The sequence below is a fragment of the Ochotona princeps genome, chromosome 8 (genome assembly GCF_030435755.1).
Source record: "Ochotona princeps isolate mOchPri1 chromosome 8, mOchPri1.hap1, whole genome shotgun sequence".
NCBI classification, from domain to species: domain Eukaryota; kingdom Metazoa; phylum Chordata; class Mammalia; order Lagomorpha; family Ochotonidae; genus Ochotona; species Ochotona princeps.
The window spans coordinates 43,088,545-43,103,774 of record NC_080839.1 but is presented as its reverse complement, the minus strand read 5'-3'; the positions used below and the strand labels follow the sequence as shown (position 1 = coordinate 43,103,774).

Below are 15,230 nucleotides of genomic sequence, written 5' to 3'. Positions count from 1 at the left end.
AGGGATGGCACAAGTCCTTGGGTCCCTGCACCTATTTGGGAGACCTGTAAGCAACTCCTGGCTCTTGGCTTAGGATTGGCTCAGCTCTAGCCATTGCAGCCATTTGGGAAGTGAAGCAGTGGATGGAAGATCTCTCTGTGTGTCTCTCCTTCTCTCTGTGATTCTGCCATTCAAATAAAAATAGACAAATCTTCAAAAGAGAGAGAGAGAGAGCAAATTCAGGAGCAAGTACTGTGATATGGTGCTTAAAGCTACTGCCTGTAGTGCCTACCTGTTTGAGTCCCAACTGCCTGATTTCCTATCCAGCTTCCTGCTAAGAATGTGGAAGTTCTAAATCCTTGGGCTCCTGCACTGAGACAGGAGATCAAGAAGAAGCTCCTGGCTCCTGACCTCTTTTGCAGGCATTTGGAGGAGTGTATCAATGAATGGAAGATCTCTCTCATCTGTCTCTCCTTCTCTCTTGGTAATTCTGCCTTTCAAACAAATAATCTTTTTAAAAAGGTTCAAGTTGGCCATTTTTGAAGGTCAAGCATTCTTTTGTCATTATGGCTTTTCAAAATGAATAACTGTTAATGTATAACAAAGCTATAATAAAGCACATCTCTGATTTTTCAAGTATACAGTAACTTTCCTTTCTGCCCTTCTTCTATTGCCTCAGTTTAAATGAAACTTTCTAAAGACATCAGCACTGTACAGTATAGCAAAGTAATTATCAAGCTGGGATTAGACATAGACCATTCTAAAAAGGAAAAAAAAAAGATCTTTGATTCCATAATGAATACCTAGTTTAACTTCGTGAGGACAGGCTGTCTTTGCTATGTTTATCTGCTATTACAGACACTTCTATGCTTTACATTTCATTCTAAAAGCAGACAGAGGAGACAAAATATTGCCAATCCCAAAATCAAAGGGAATAGAAGCCAGAAGTTACCTAATGCAGAGACTTGGTGCTGGTATATGCCTTTTAACCTATCAATGACAGTGTAAATGCAAATGTTAAGTAGATTATTCTACAACTTAAGATCCACTACAATGGATACTTCATGAAATGGAACTAAAACACAATTTTCTGTAGCTCTCTCTTGGACATATCACTAAATATGACAGATTGATGTATATTCCCCAAGAGGGGAGTTTCTCCATTTTCTTTTTATATGGAAAGCATTCAAATGAGTTGAGAATAGTATATTATAATGTTTACAGATATTTTACAAGTACACATATAATTTCATGGGACAGAAAAACAACCCCAACTCAGGAATTTTGTGCTAAAAAAAAAAAGCACAACTGCCTAAAGGCTTATTTTGAGGCTCACTACCAAAATGGTTTATATATAGTTCATCCAAATCCAGATGAATGACATTTTATTACAATGAAATGAATTACTGACAGTCATGAATCAACCCCGAGGACAGAAGTTACAACTGGTGATACAGTAATTTACACAAAATATTATCATTTTGCCTTTATAAAGCATTTTCTCCCTGCTGATCTCAAACTGTACATTAAATTTAAAGGACACATTTTTTAAAAACTTAGGAATATCATCTCCTTATGAACCAACATTATCTCTTTATAATACTTCCAAGAACCACTAGAAAGCTAGAATTTATATTTTTAAGATTTTATTAGAAAATCAGATGCACAGAGAGGAGGACAGATAGGAAGATCTTCGTCAATTGATTCACTCTCCAAGCAGCCGCAATGGCTATAGCTGCGCCTATCCGAGGCCAGCAGCCCAGAGCCCCCTTGAGAGTTCCCATGTGGGTGCAGGGTCCCAAGGCTTTTGGGTCATCCCCAACTGGTTTCCCAGGCCACAAGCACAGAGCTGGGTGGGAAGCAGGGCTGCCAGGATTAGAACCAGCACCCATATGGGATTCTGGCATGTGCAAGGCGAGAATTTTAGCCACTAGGCTACTGCGCCGGGTCCTAGAATATTTTTTCAAGTAGAAAAAGAGAGAAATTCATCCAAGGTACAAATAGTCATTGCCCTATACTCAACTATCATCGTCAAAATGAAATCTACTTTTCTCACTTGGTGGTAGGGTTAGATTTAAAAGTTAAAGAAAGGCAAAACAAAACTTAAGTATGTAAATATAAACATGTAAATATACATCAAGGTTTAGAGCACAAAGAAGGGATCATTATAATAAAACACTTGCTACATTAATTCATATAATTTTAGAATTTTTTAACTAAAATTTTCCTCGCAACATTTCATTACAGCTATATGTATGTAAGTTGCTTAAGTATATGAAAGATTTATGATTGATCAGGGAACAAAAAATAATTTTTTAATATTTATTTACTCATTTGAAAGGCAGAGTTTATAGAGAGAGAAGAAGAGACAGAGATATTCCATCCAATGATTCACTTTCCAAATGACCCACAATGGTCAGAGCTGGGTCTCTCACAGGGTTGCAGGGTGTGGGGAGTGGGGTGTCGAAACGGCCCCCAGGAACAGGAAAGGCTGTGGTGGCTGGCCCAGGGCCAGGAGGTGGGGTTGATCTCACCAGCAGGTAAACAGGAAGTCACAGGGATAGGCTGATGCCCTTGTTGCGCTTATGTCATTGCTACTGGCCTATCAGGTAGCACCAAGTGGACCAACAGGGAGAAGTGATTGGTGGAGAGCAGTATAAAAGCAGTTGCTAAAAGCTATAAAATCTATAAGACTGAGGAGAAGAAGGACGGGGAGAAGAACGACGGACGAAACGAGGAGAACAGGGCAGCAGAGAGGGTTAGAAAAGCTAAGGGAAAAGCTAAGACCTTCGGGAGAAAAAAGCAGCGGAGAAAGAGTATAAAAGCAGTCACTTTTGGCAATAAGGGGTCTGGTTGCGGTTCTGGCTTTTCTCAGACCCTCAAGAGTGTGCCTCGTTGTTAGTGTTGCTGCTGGTCAGCGACAGCAGGGGACCAAGACTTGGGTGATCTTCCACTGCTTTCCTAGCAGGGAGCCAAAGCAGAACTCGAAACAGTGCCCATCTAGGATGCTGGCATCTCAGGCAATGGCGTTATTCACTACACCACAATGCTGGCCCCAGAGAAAAAAATTATACTTAACATACATTAAAATAAAATGAACTTGGGGTCAGCATTGTGACATAACACTTCAGGCCATGACCTGCGACACCAGCATTCCATACTGGTACCACTTTGTGTCCTGGATGTCCTTTTTTCAATCTAGCCCCTTGCTAATATGCATGGGAAACCAGCAGAAGATAGCCCAAAGGCAGGGATCCCACAACCCATATGGGAGACTTAGGAGAAGCTCCTGGCTTTGGCCTGGCCATAACTCCCTAGCTGTCATGGTCATCTGGGAAGTGAACCAGTGTACTCTGTGTGTGTGTGTGTGTGTGTGTGTGTGTGTAACTCTGTGTTCTAATCAATAAATTTTTAAAAATACTTATTTCTTTTTAATTGAGAGCTAGCAATGTGTAAAACTCCATCCTAGTCTCCCACATGATTACAGGGCTGCAAGTACTTGGGCCACCATCTGTCACTTTCCAAGGCAAATTAACAGGAACTTCAGTATGGGATGCTGGTTTTATAAAAAGCAGTTTGTACCTGCTGCACATTGCAAGCCCCCATGAAGGTCCTTGTATACATCTCATGATGCAGGATGAAGTCCAGCCTGAAGAAAACACATATCTTTATCCTTCCAGTTTTCTTTCTTTCCTTTCCTTTTTTTTTAGATGTATTTTATTTATCTGAAAAAAGAGTGTGGAGAGTGAAAGACAAACCTCTTCTATCTGTTCATTCCTCAAAATGCTGCGATTGCTAGTGACTAGGCCAGGCCAGAGTCAGGAACCTAGAACTACAACTGGTCTCCCACATGGAGCAGCAGGAGTCAAAGAACTTAAGCTATTATCTATTGCTTTTCCAGGTGCATTAGAAAGAAGCTTTACAGCTGACATTTCAACCAGCTCTTCAAATGCCAGCACTGCAGGTGAAAGTTTAACCTGTGGCGTCATACTGCCACCCTCACACATATTAACCTTTAAAAAATAACTTCAAAATGCTTTCCAAAGTTGCTATGACATCTAAGCTTCCACCCACAATTTATAACTATCTCACCCATTTTACAGCCACGGTGTAATTTGAAATTGCTTAGCTTTTACATTTCTGACAATCTGTTGGATATGTAATGTTATCTCACTGGAGTTTCACGTGCATTTCTCTGTTTAATAAGGTTGAGCATCTTTTCATTGTTAATAATCAGGTTTCTACCTCTGAAATGCAACTCAAGTCTTTAGTCCATTTTTCTAACATTATTTCTCATTAATTGAATGCACATTTATGTTGTGCATATCACTAATTTTGCAACTACATTTTTAACTTAAACTTTTTAATTTAATTTTTAAATTTAATTTTTCAAAATTTCCTGGGCCGGGTAGGACGGCTCAGAGGCAAGATCCTCATCTTTCACGTGACGGGATCACATATGGGTGCCAGTTTATGTCCTGCCTGCCCCACTTCCCATCCAGTTCCCTGCTTATGGCTTGGGAGAGCAGTAGAGGATGGCCCAAAGCCTTAGGGCCTTGCACCCATGTGGGAGACTTAGCAGGGGCTCCAGGATTCTGGCTTTGGATGGGCTCAGTTCTGGCCATTGCTGCCATTGGGAAGTGAACCAGCACATGGAAGATCTTTCTCTGTGTCTCATCTCTGCAAATCTGCCTTTTCAATAAAAATGGATGAATATGGGTATGGCATGGTAGCCTAGCAGCTAAAGCTCTTGCTTTACACGTGCCAAGATCCCATTTCAGCACCGGTTTGTGTCCCAGTGGCCCCACTTCCCATCCAGCTCCCTGTTTGTGGCCTGGCAAAGCAGTCAAGGATGGCCCAAAGTCTTGGCACCCTGCACCCACATGGGAAACCAGGAAGAGGCTCCTGCCTCCCGGCTTTGGATCAGCTCAGTTCCGACCATTGTGGCCACTTGGGGAGTGAATCAGCAGACAGAGATCCTCCTCTCTGTCTCTCCTCCTCTCTGTATATCTGACTTTCCATTAAATAAATAAATAAATCTTAAATTAAAAAGAATGAATCTTTTTAAAAAATCTCTTTCATTTTTATTAGTATATTTTATAAGCAAACATTTTTACTGTAATTCGATTTTTATAATTTTTCTTCTATGGTTTCTGCTTTTGATATCTTGTTCAAAATTCCATCCCTATTCTCAAGTCATAAAATACAGGGTTTCTTCCTATATTATCTTCTAGAAGTTTTATAGTTTGTACTTTTACAACTACTTGACTGAACTTGACTGTTGGGTATGAACTGGCTAACGATGTATTTTGTTTTTGTTTTTGCTATCTTTTCCCAAACTGTCCCAGTACTATTTCTTAATAAAAAGTTATTGTCTAGTGACAAGCAAAGCTAGTTCTGATCCATCCAATTTCTAGACGTAAGTCTGAATCTAAGATTGCTTTCAGTTCTAAAATTTTACTCAACTGAAGACACTGAAAATTCTTGCTAAAATAAATGATCAGTTAATTTAAACTTTAAGAAAACATTTTTAACAAAGAGAATACCTAGTGGGAAAGAATCCTGACATGGGAAACATAATGCACAATAACAACAACAACAACAACAAAAAAAAAAACAATGCACAGAATTCAAAGAACCTAGGTTCTAAATCCATTCTATAGCTTACTGAGTCTGGAAGATTAGATTTTCTTCAGCTGGCCTTAACAGTCTATGTGGTTGTGGCATAGTGAGTGAAGCCACCACTTGTGACACGAACATCCCATATGAGAGTCCTGGCTGCTCCGTTTCCACTCTACCTCTCTGCTAATTCTCCTGGAAAAACAGCAAAAGATGGTCCGAGTGCTTAGGCCCCTGCACCCACATGGGAGACAGGGAGTTCCTGGCTCCTGGATTCTGCCTGTCTCAGCCCTAGCCACTGCAGCTAGTTAGGGAATAAACCAGTGGATAGAAGACTTTTCTCTCTGTTTTTCCTTCCCTTTTTTTTTGAAAGAAATAAGACTTTTTTAAGCACTAAGAAAAGCATAAAAATACTTACCTTCAAAAAAAATACTTATCTAGTTGATAAGGTCATAATAGTATTTTAACAATAAATATAAACATGCACCAAAAGATAAGTATCACTAAAATACGCTTTATCATTCCAAACTTCAGAGTTTCGAGAATTATCCATTTAGTTATTTGAAAAGTCAATAGACACAAGACTACACAATAGAGTCAGAGAGATATTTTCCATCCCTTGGTTTCCAAAATACCCACAGCCAGGGCTGGACTGGGTCAAACCAGGAGCCCACACCTCAATCCAGGCCCACCACAGGATGACTTGAGACATCATCTGCTGCCACACAGGATACACCCTAGTAGGAAGGTAGTATTCAAATTGGAGCTGGACTTAAATGCAAGCACCCTGATCTGAGACATGGGCTTCCTATATAATGCTTTAACTACTGTAACAAATGCATATCCCCAAATTTCCATTTTATATCTGCAATGTTATATGAAAATTTGTTCTAGTTTCTGAAGTATATTTTCTGCAGTTTGGTGCTAAATATTTATTAATGTCATCAACAGTTGTTTTATAATCTGAGCATAATCTAATTAAACACCCAGTAAAGGTAAATGAAGAATGTTTTCAAAGAGGAGCTTCACAGGGGCCCATGCTATGGCCTACCCCTAGACCCTCTGCTTCTGATCCAGCTTTCTGCTAAAGTGCCTGGGAAAGCAGCTTTAGCTCCCCCCAAGTACCTGAGTGTCCAACACCCTAAAGGAGACCAGGATGGAGTTCTTGGCTCCTGACTTTGTCCTGGTCCAGTCTGGCCCTAATCATGGCAAAATTTAAGGAGTGAACCAGTGGATAGAAGATTCTCTCTTTCTCTTTTGTTCTTTTTCCTTCCTTCCCTCTTTTCCGCCCTTCCCACTTCTATCCTTCTTTCCCCCATTCTGCTTTTCAAAAAAATAGAATCTTTAAAAAGAAAAATAGGAGCCACCTTCTTTAACTGAACATTGCTAAAATCCCACATAGACATTTAATCCACTAGATACTAGATAAAGTTACTTAAGTATACTTACCTTATATTGTAAGTACTCATTTGAATGGCTACAAACAATGTAAAATATATCTAAACACTTTTTATCAAAATATAGATACAACTCCAAGTAAGCACCTTTATTAAGCCAGTTTGGAAAACATTCTAGCTGTCAAAATAAAAATGTCCTCAACTAACACTGAGGAAAAAAATGTAAATAAGGCTAAAACATTTAGGCATTAGTAAACAGAACGATTTCTTAACAATTTATTATTTTATACACACACACACATATACATAGAGAGAGAGAGAGACAGAGAGAGAGAAGAGGAGAGACAGAGAGGAAGATCTTCCATCCGATGATTCACTCCCCAAGTGACCGCAACGGCCAGTGCTGTGCCAATCCAAAGCCAGAGCCAGAAGCCTCTTCCGGGTCTCCCATGCAGGTGCAGGGTCCCAAGGCTTTGGGCTGTCCTCCACTGCTTTCCCAGGCCAAAAACAGGGAGCTGGATGGGAAGCTGGATGGGAAGCAGGGCTGCCTGAATTAGAACCAGTGCTCATATGGAATCCCAGAGCGTTCAAGGCAAGGACTTTAGCCACTAGGCCACAGCGCCAGGCCCCAACAACTTATTTTTTATACCTAAAAATGTAAGGCCTCATAAATTTTGTTATAACTAAATAGTATAAGCAAGTAAGATTTTTATTCAATTGTACACAATTCAGTTGATTAACTTGCTCACAAATAAATGTAATGAGTTCTTAATGATAGTTATTTCATTATTTATAACTACTGTTACCAAAAATTTTATATATCAATTGGATCAAAAATAAAGCTACAAAAACAACAGGAGTTACAGATGCTAATCAACAATTTGTCTCTAAGAAAGGAATAAAAATACTTTAGTTTATTGATGTGTTTTCTGCGACATCTGCATTCAGCTATCACTAGGATTTGAATATTAATAATACAATTCCAGAAGAGTCTATCAACCAACCTGCAGGAGCTAATATTCTATGCTTTGGTATTAAAAAAAAAAGTCAACTAGAAATCCAATTATCTAAAACTATTCAAATTATCTACATATCAAAATAGTAAATATTCATTGTAAGCGCTTCCTCTCATGAGCATGAACAACAGGGGAGTGTTATGGATAACTGTCTCTGAAAACTCATGCAGCGACTTAAACTCTAATACCTTCTTGTTTAAAGGTGGAAACTAGATCTTATGATGGCATCTGAGGGTAGGGCCTGTGGGAAGACTTCAGGTCTTTGGAGGAGCATGCCCTTGAAGGGTGGTTCACCCAAGAGGTTTCGAGTATTTGAGTTCAAGTTTGGTTTTCTTTCCCTTTTGTGGCTCACCTTGTGAACATTAACACCATGTTCACCATGACCAGTCTCCTCAAGCAGCCAGGCCACATGATCCTGGATCCTCAAACCGTAAGCTGAAACAAACCTATCCTTTTCCAAAGAAGTTCTTCTCAGTTATTTTAGATAGAGTAACAGCAATGGACGAGAACAGGGGAGTGAGTCTAAATCATTAAGGAAGTCAATATTAAGTTGTGGGTCTTTCACTTAAGGAACCAAATGCATGTTTGCTATCGAGGAAAAAGAAAAGGCAAACCAATAATATGTTCTATCAGAAAGGGAGGGCAGGAATTTAAAGCTCCATATTTTCTTCCCCTTAATGTGTTCCAGTTACAACAACAAACTTTTTTTTTTATTTTGGAATACCAGGATTCATTAAAAAGTGATGGAGAATAGCTACTGGAAAAGTAGCATACATTCATAAAAATCCATGTGGCTCTCCCCACTAGAGATGCTACATAAAACTCTCACCACAGTGTTTGCTCATGAATTCAATAAATATTTAGTGAAGCATCTACTCTGTGGCAGGTTAAGTCCTGCTGCTACAAAAACTGGTCAGAGTTCCTATAGTTGATAAACTTATAATCCAAAAGTCCTATCTAAGATGGCTAAGAGAGTTAGGAAAGATCCAGAGATTAATAACTGGTGGTTAAAAAAATAGCGCCCAGGAGTGCTGACTGCAGGTATTAACACTTTTTCAAGACAAAGCAGACTGAAAATGAGACATCATGCTTTTAAAAAGTTAATTCAGGGAATTAATATTTACTCTAGCAGTTAGGATTCACATCTGGCTCCGGCACTTCAAGTTACTACAGTGGGCAGAGGGCAGGGTAGGGAGTGACAGGTAACTGGGATCGTGTCACCCACGTGGAATTGAGTTCCTACCTCTTGGCTCCAACACTAGTCCAGCCCCAATCATTGCAAGTATTTGGGGAGGAAACCAGCAGATGGAATTTCATTCTCTCTCTTTCCAAAATTAAAGCAATAAAAATACAATTCTAAAAATTGTTTTTTCAATGTTAAGATAGTTGACTTCAACTTCATTCAAAAATAAGAAGCCATTTTCTGATATTAATTCTCTATTTTTACACTATATGAGAAAATAAATACCTCATCAGTAACTGAAAAAGAAAAAAATAGAAAGCTAAAATAAATCATTAACACATACTTACCGGCTTGATTCGAAGCTGACCACCTACCACCTCAAGAATGGCATGTCTTCTGGAGACTCTCTTATCTGTTATCTACACAGAAAAAAATAAAATTTCAAACACAGCCACCACTTTAAAAACAACAAAGCAACTAAGCAAACAAATGCCTTAGCAACAGTTCTGAAACCACTGAGCTACACGTGACACAAATCATTCAATAAAAACTAAATAGTGAAATGACTGTCCTTGTTCAGGATAATGAAATAAGTCAGGGAGTAAGAGACCCGCCCAGTGTCACGAAAGAAGAAATGACACGGCCAACTGAGATGGATGGAAGCTTAGGACCTAACAGATCCCATATCTTACAGAATGGTTTTTATTCAGGACATACTTATAGTGGGGACTTTTACCAGTGAAATTCACAAAGTGGGGTCCAGAGGTGTACCTAACAAATATGTACCTTTGAAGAAATACTTCAAATATAAGAAATATATAGTATGCTACAAAACCAGAGGTTTTAAAATCAGGAAGTCTAGGGCAACCATAAGCCAACAAAGCAGAAGACCTAGAAGAAATAGATAGAATTCTCAATACATACAATTTACCAAAACTGAATCATGAGGTAATTAAAAACCCAAATAGACCGGACAGGGTCTCTCCAGGAAGCTGAGGAACTAGATTGGACTATAAGATGTTGGCCTCTATGTTTAGTTTATGCTTGCAAAGAGGGAATCTCAACTGTACTTGATCAGTGGATATGCAACAAGGTGGAATATTCCACATGGGGGGAGGGCGGGGGGAGGGGTGAGATGATTCCCAGTTCCAACGAAACTGTATCACATAATACAATGTAATCAATGAATAAAAAAAAAAAAAACAAATAGAGAGGGGGGAACCTAAATTAACCTATAACAAGGACTGAGACTGAATCAGTAATTAAATTGTTCCCAATAAAGAAAAGCCCAGGATTTTTCTTTACTACTTTTCACTACTGAATTCTATCAAATTTTTTAAGAAGAACTTATTCCAATCCTCCACAAAACTACTCAAAATAATAAAATAAGAGGCAATCGTCCCAGACATTTTCTATGAAGCCAACATCAGCTTAATGCCAAAACCAGATAGAGAAACAACAGAGAAAGAGAACTACAGACCATATCCCTGATGAACATAGATGTCAAATTCTCAATAAAATACTAGCCAACAGAATCCAATAGTATCTCCCCGAGACAAGGTAGAGCTTATCCCTGGTAGATAGGGATTGTTTAAAATTCACAGATCAATTAATCTGATACATCACATCAACAAAATGAAGGATAAAAAATATATGATCGTCTCAATAGATACAGAGAAGGCATTCAATAAAATCCAGCATCACTTCATGCTAAAAATCCTAAACAAGACAGGCATAGAAGGAACATTCTACAACACAATCAATATAATATATGAAAAACCCAATGCCAGCATCATGGGGGAAAACTGGAATGGGGAAAAACTGGAAGTTTTCCCACTAAGATCTGGAACTAGCCAAGGATATCCACTCTCACCATTGCTATTCATCATAATATTGGAAGTCCTTACTAGTGATTTTAGGCAAGAAAAGGAAATTAAGGGAATTGAGATTGGGAATGAGGCATTAAAATTATCCTTGTTTGCAGACGACATAGTTCTCTACACTGGAGAACCAAAGGACTCAAGAAAGAGGCCATTGGAACTCATGAGAGAGTTTAGCAAGGTAGCAGGACACAAAATCAATGCACTTAGGACTCAGCAGGATGGCCTAGTGCTAAATCCTTGCCTTGAATATGCTGGGTGAATATGATGCTGTTAATAAACTTTGGCTATTCACCAACAGTCAGTAGTCCTTGTATGTGATTATTGGCTCTAGGCACAAAGTCCTTCACTGCTGGACAGTGAACAGGGCTGTACATACCTGTACACACATGTATACACACACACACACAGTTCTCTGAAAAGTTGATAGATGGGACCTGCAATCTAGCATAGTAGGCTAGGCCTCCGTTTGTGGTGCTAGTATCCCATATGGTCACTGGTTCTAAACCCGGCTGCTCCACTTCTGATTCTACTTTCTATTTATGGGCTGGAAAAGTTACAGAAAATGATTCAAGTTCTTGGGCCCCTGCAACTACTTTCCCACACCATTAGCAGGGACCTGAATCAAAAGTTGAAAAGGTGAGACATTAACTAGTACCTGTATGGAATTTCAGCATTGCAGGCAGCAGCTTTACTTCCTATGCCACAACACCAACCCCAGTCAAACCACTTTAACTATCAAGGTTTTTACACACTGAAATTGTAAAACTTTATGTTGTGTGGCAATGAAGCTTGTGCCAGGAAAACACGGACAATGAAGTTATAGAGTACGTCAATCATCTTATCGGAACAGGCATTTAACCTACTGTTTAAAATGTCTGTATGCCTGTGTTCATTTCCAGCTCAACTTCCTGTTTCCAGCTTCTTGCCAGTGCAAACCCTGGGATCCAGCTGGAGATGGCACAAGTAATTGGTACCCTATGACCCGTGAGGGTCAGCTGTGGCTGTTGTAGGCATTTGGGACTAAATCAGAAAAAGAGAGAAAGAGAGAATGTGTTTGTATCTTTCTGTAGTTATGCCTCTCAAATAAAACATTTTATCCGTATTAATATTAATCATTTCAAATGTACAGGAATTTGCAATGAACTTCTTCCCAGGTTTACCCCACTTAGTAGCAAGTCTTCATGCTCTCACACTATAAAGCTGTTGTTTAAAGTGGCAGCCCTCACCATGCGTTTTAACATGGGCAGAAGAGAATCAAACACACCTGTCAGCTCCAAATGCTTTAAATAATAATAAAAAAAACTACAAGGTGATTTGTTCTTCACATTTTTCTTTTATATCATTCATAACTACTTCTAACATCAGCCAAACTTCGTAATAGAATCTGATTATTGAATACTGATTTCAAAAGGAAAAACAACTTACATTTTTACTTTTAAAATCAGAAAACATCCAGGCGCATGTCACATTAGCAAGCCTTTAACACAAAGAACAAGCTGCAAGTAATGTAAGGATCAGCACCTGTTGCCAGCACAGGCCTAAAATCCATTACCCTTTAACCAAACCAACAGGACTTGAAGGGATCATTAATTCCTCAACATTAGGCTGCTGGATGATGCCTATATCCTATGAAGCTTTCTAACTTACGAATTTTAAAAGAAAAACCTGCCAGAAAGTTCCTTCATATGTTTTTTTTTTAATCAGCTAATAAACCATGGAGAAAAGTAACAGGATGATACACGTTTAAATAAGCACTGACCCAAAAACAAAGAGCAAAACAGCATGTGACTTCAACTTTCACACCTGCCCATTCAGGTCAAGATCAACTTCTACAAGGCACCCTTAAACTACTACTCCTTTTCCTGCTCCCAAAAGGGTCCTAGGTAAGCCCCAATGGACCCACCGGGCACTGCCAGGTAATGAGGAACAAGGAATAGTTGTTACTCCCTGGAATCAGCTGAAACAGATGGTTGGACCAGACCAAGGGAAGGCACCTGGAGAGAAGGGGCCCACATGCATCTCTGCTGAATGTTAGAAATGCTAAATGTGTACACATATACTTAGGAAGACACCTACAGCCTTCCAGGGCACAATATGCAAATTTTCTAACTCCCATCCCTCCCAAAGAGGAAACACAGCATATCTGGCTTGGGACTGCTTGGAGGTCCAAAACTTATAGAAGACCTTTTAATGATCTGAGGAGCAATTTTCCATCTGAACAATAAGAGCAGAGAATTTTGAAAGTCTTAAAAGAAGTTGGTGTGTATGATCTCTAATAACTGAAACCCTATACACACTATTTAATGGTTAGCTATTGATATGACTGGAAAACAAAGCTTATCAAAAAAAGGCCCCTTAAGCTCTGCCAAAGAGACCTGAGCCTAGAAATGAGCCGAGAACAGATCAGGATTGTTTGGCCTGTTTCATCCGGAAAGAGCAAGATGCGATTGCAAAATACTTCACTCTTTGCAGGCCAAGCCGCAATATTCCCAACCCACGGCGCGACCACTCTTCCTGAAAGGCGAATAAAGGCTTTCGTGTGTTTGAATTTTTACATCTCAAACTTTAAGAACCATTCGCAGTACATGGCCCATCTGAACAGAAGCGGCATTGCCCTCTGTCAGCCCAGGGCCACTCCCAAGTTTGCCAATCCCTGGATAAGATGATAATCATGATATTACAGTAGGTGCTTTTCAAAAACATTAACAAATAGTTGTGGGTGATAAAATGTGACTGAGGTAAAGTGTTGTCCCAAACGCAGACAGGCAGGATCGCGTGGTAGGGAATTCTGCCAGGACCAGAAGCAGGGCCGCGGCAGCCATTAGGGCCTTCGCACGGCTCTCTGGCCCGCCGAGCCCCCTCCCACACTTACTCCCAGCAGCGGCCCGCGACCGATCACCGTCTCCCCGGGCGCCAGGGCCACCCGAGGGCCGCCATCCCGCGGCTGCAGCTCGAAGCCCCCGGACATGTCGGAGCAGGGCCAGGCCCCTTCGCCAGAAGACGGCCCAGCAGCCGTCTTCCCAAACACACGCGCGAGGAATGTCCAGGCCTCGGCAAAACACGGAGGTGGAGAGGAGCTATGACTGGGTTCCCCGGGGACGGCGTCCACCCGGCTGCGGCCGCAGACCGGCTTCCAGAGTCCCGCCCCTCCACCTGGGTCGTGACGCACTCGGGGATTCCCCCACTGCGTCTTCAAGAATGTAGTTTAAAAGCCCGGGTTTGTATGCCCCTTCCCTTCTCGCCACCCATGAGGTCCGGAGCATTCTGGGCATTGTAGTCCCTAGCGCCTTTCTTCCCACTTTATTCTAAGATGAGACTCCCTACAGAAACTACAATCCCAGAAGGCAGTGCGGGCGCCTCTCTGCGCCTGTGCGAATTCTGTCAGCCAAGCGGCCCTTGAGGGGCGGGATGTGGAGGACGATGGGGAAGGTTTCGAATTCCGAAGGAATTAAACCGCGGGAGGAGCAAGCACCGCGGCCCAGTAGGTAGGAGGGTCTTCCCTTCCTGACGGCATTGGTGCCGGCGTGCTCGGGGGCGCGGCCTGGGCGCCAGCGTAGCCTTGTCTTCCGCGGCCTGGAACCGTGGTGAGCCTGCGGATTGTTGTTCCTTTACCAGCGCCGGTTTCAGGAGACTGTAGCAGAGGTGTCAGACACAAGAGAAGGATGGCTCCAGTGGGACGTGGGGTCGTCACTCCGGAGCTGAGGAACCCAGACGGGGTGGCGTCCCCCTAGAACCAGTGGGATCAGAGAGGCTGCCCACCCCTGCGAATGCGCTGCCTGCGACCCCAATCTCCGGGTGACGTTAGAGAGGGGGGCTAGCGCTCACCTAATTGCAGAGGTCATTCAGCAAAGGTCGATTGGTGAGTGAAGTTAGAAAAGATTTCAGGGACCTCCCGAAGGCAGCCCCCGCTGTTGATTGAAAATTCCCCAGTCAGCCCCTGGGGAAGTGGCAAGCATTCAAATGCACAGAAATGTTCCCCTAAAACAAGATTTTACACAAGAATATGGGGGTTTGGCTTTGGTTTGTGTTGATGATGGGAAGAAGTAAAGTGTGTGGTGGCCACAACTTGCTCTTGTTTAGTGCTTTATTAAAAAAGAAAAAATCTGTTTTTCACTAGTTTGCTTTCTTCCCCAATCTCTGGAGAGGACGTGTT

The 15,230-nt window shown here is 41.2% G+C and overlaps 1 protein-coding gene across 2 annotated transcripts in view; it reads right to left on the bottom strand.

The window, feature by feature from the left end:
* The window catches only part of APLF (aprataxin and PNKP like factor), a 70,699-nt gene extending 55,778 nt beyond the window's left edge, over nucleotides 1-14,921 (bottom strand). The window contains exons 1-2 of one of the 2 annotated variants that reach the window (XM_058667901.1): nucleotides 14,903-14,921; nucleotides 9,542-9,613 (exon numbers count right to left, since the gene is read on the bottom strand). Coding sequence is in view for 1 of the 2 variants with exons in the window: in XM_058667900.1 (XP_058523883.1) it covers nucleotides 9,542-9,613; nucleotides 13,950-14,045 (168 nt within the window). In the remaining variant the exon portion in view is untranslated. Of the gene's footprint in view, nucleotides 1-9,541; nucleotides 9,614-13,949; nucleotides 14,268-14,902 lie in introns of those variants that run through there. The other variant, XM_058667900.1, reaches the window with a different exon arrangement.
* Between the last annotated feature and the right edge of the window lie 309 nt (nucleotides 14,922-15,230).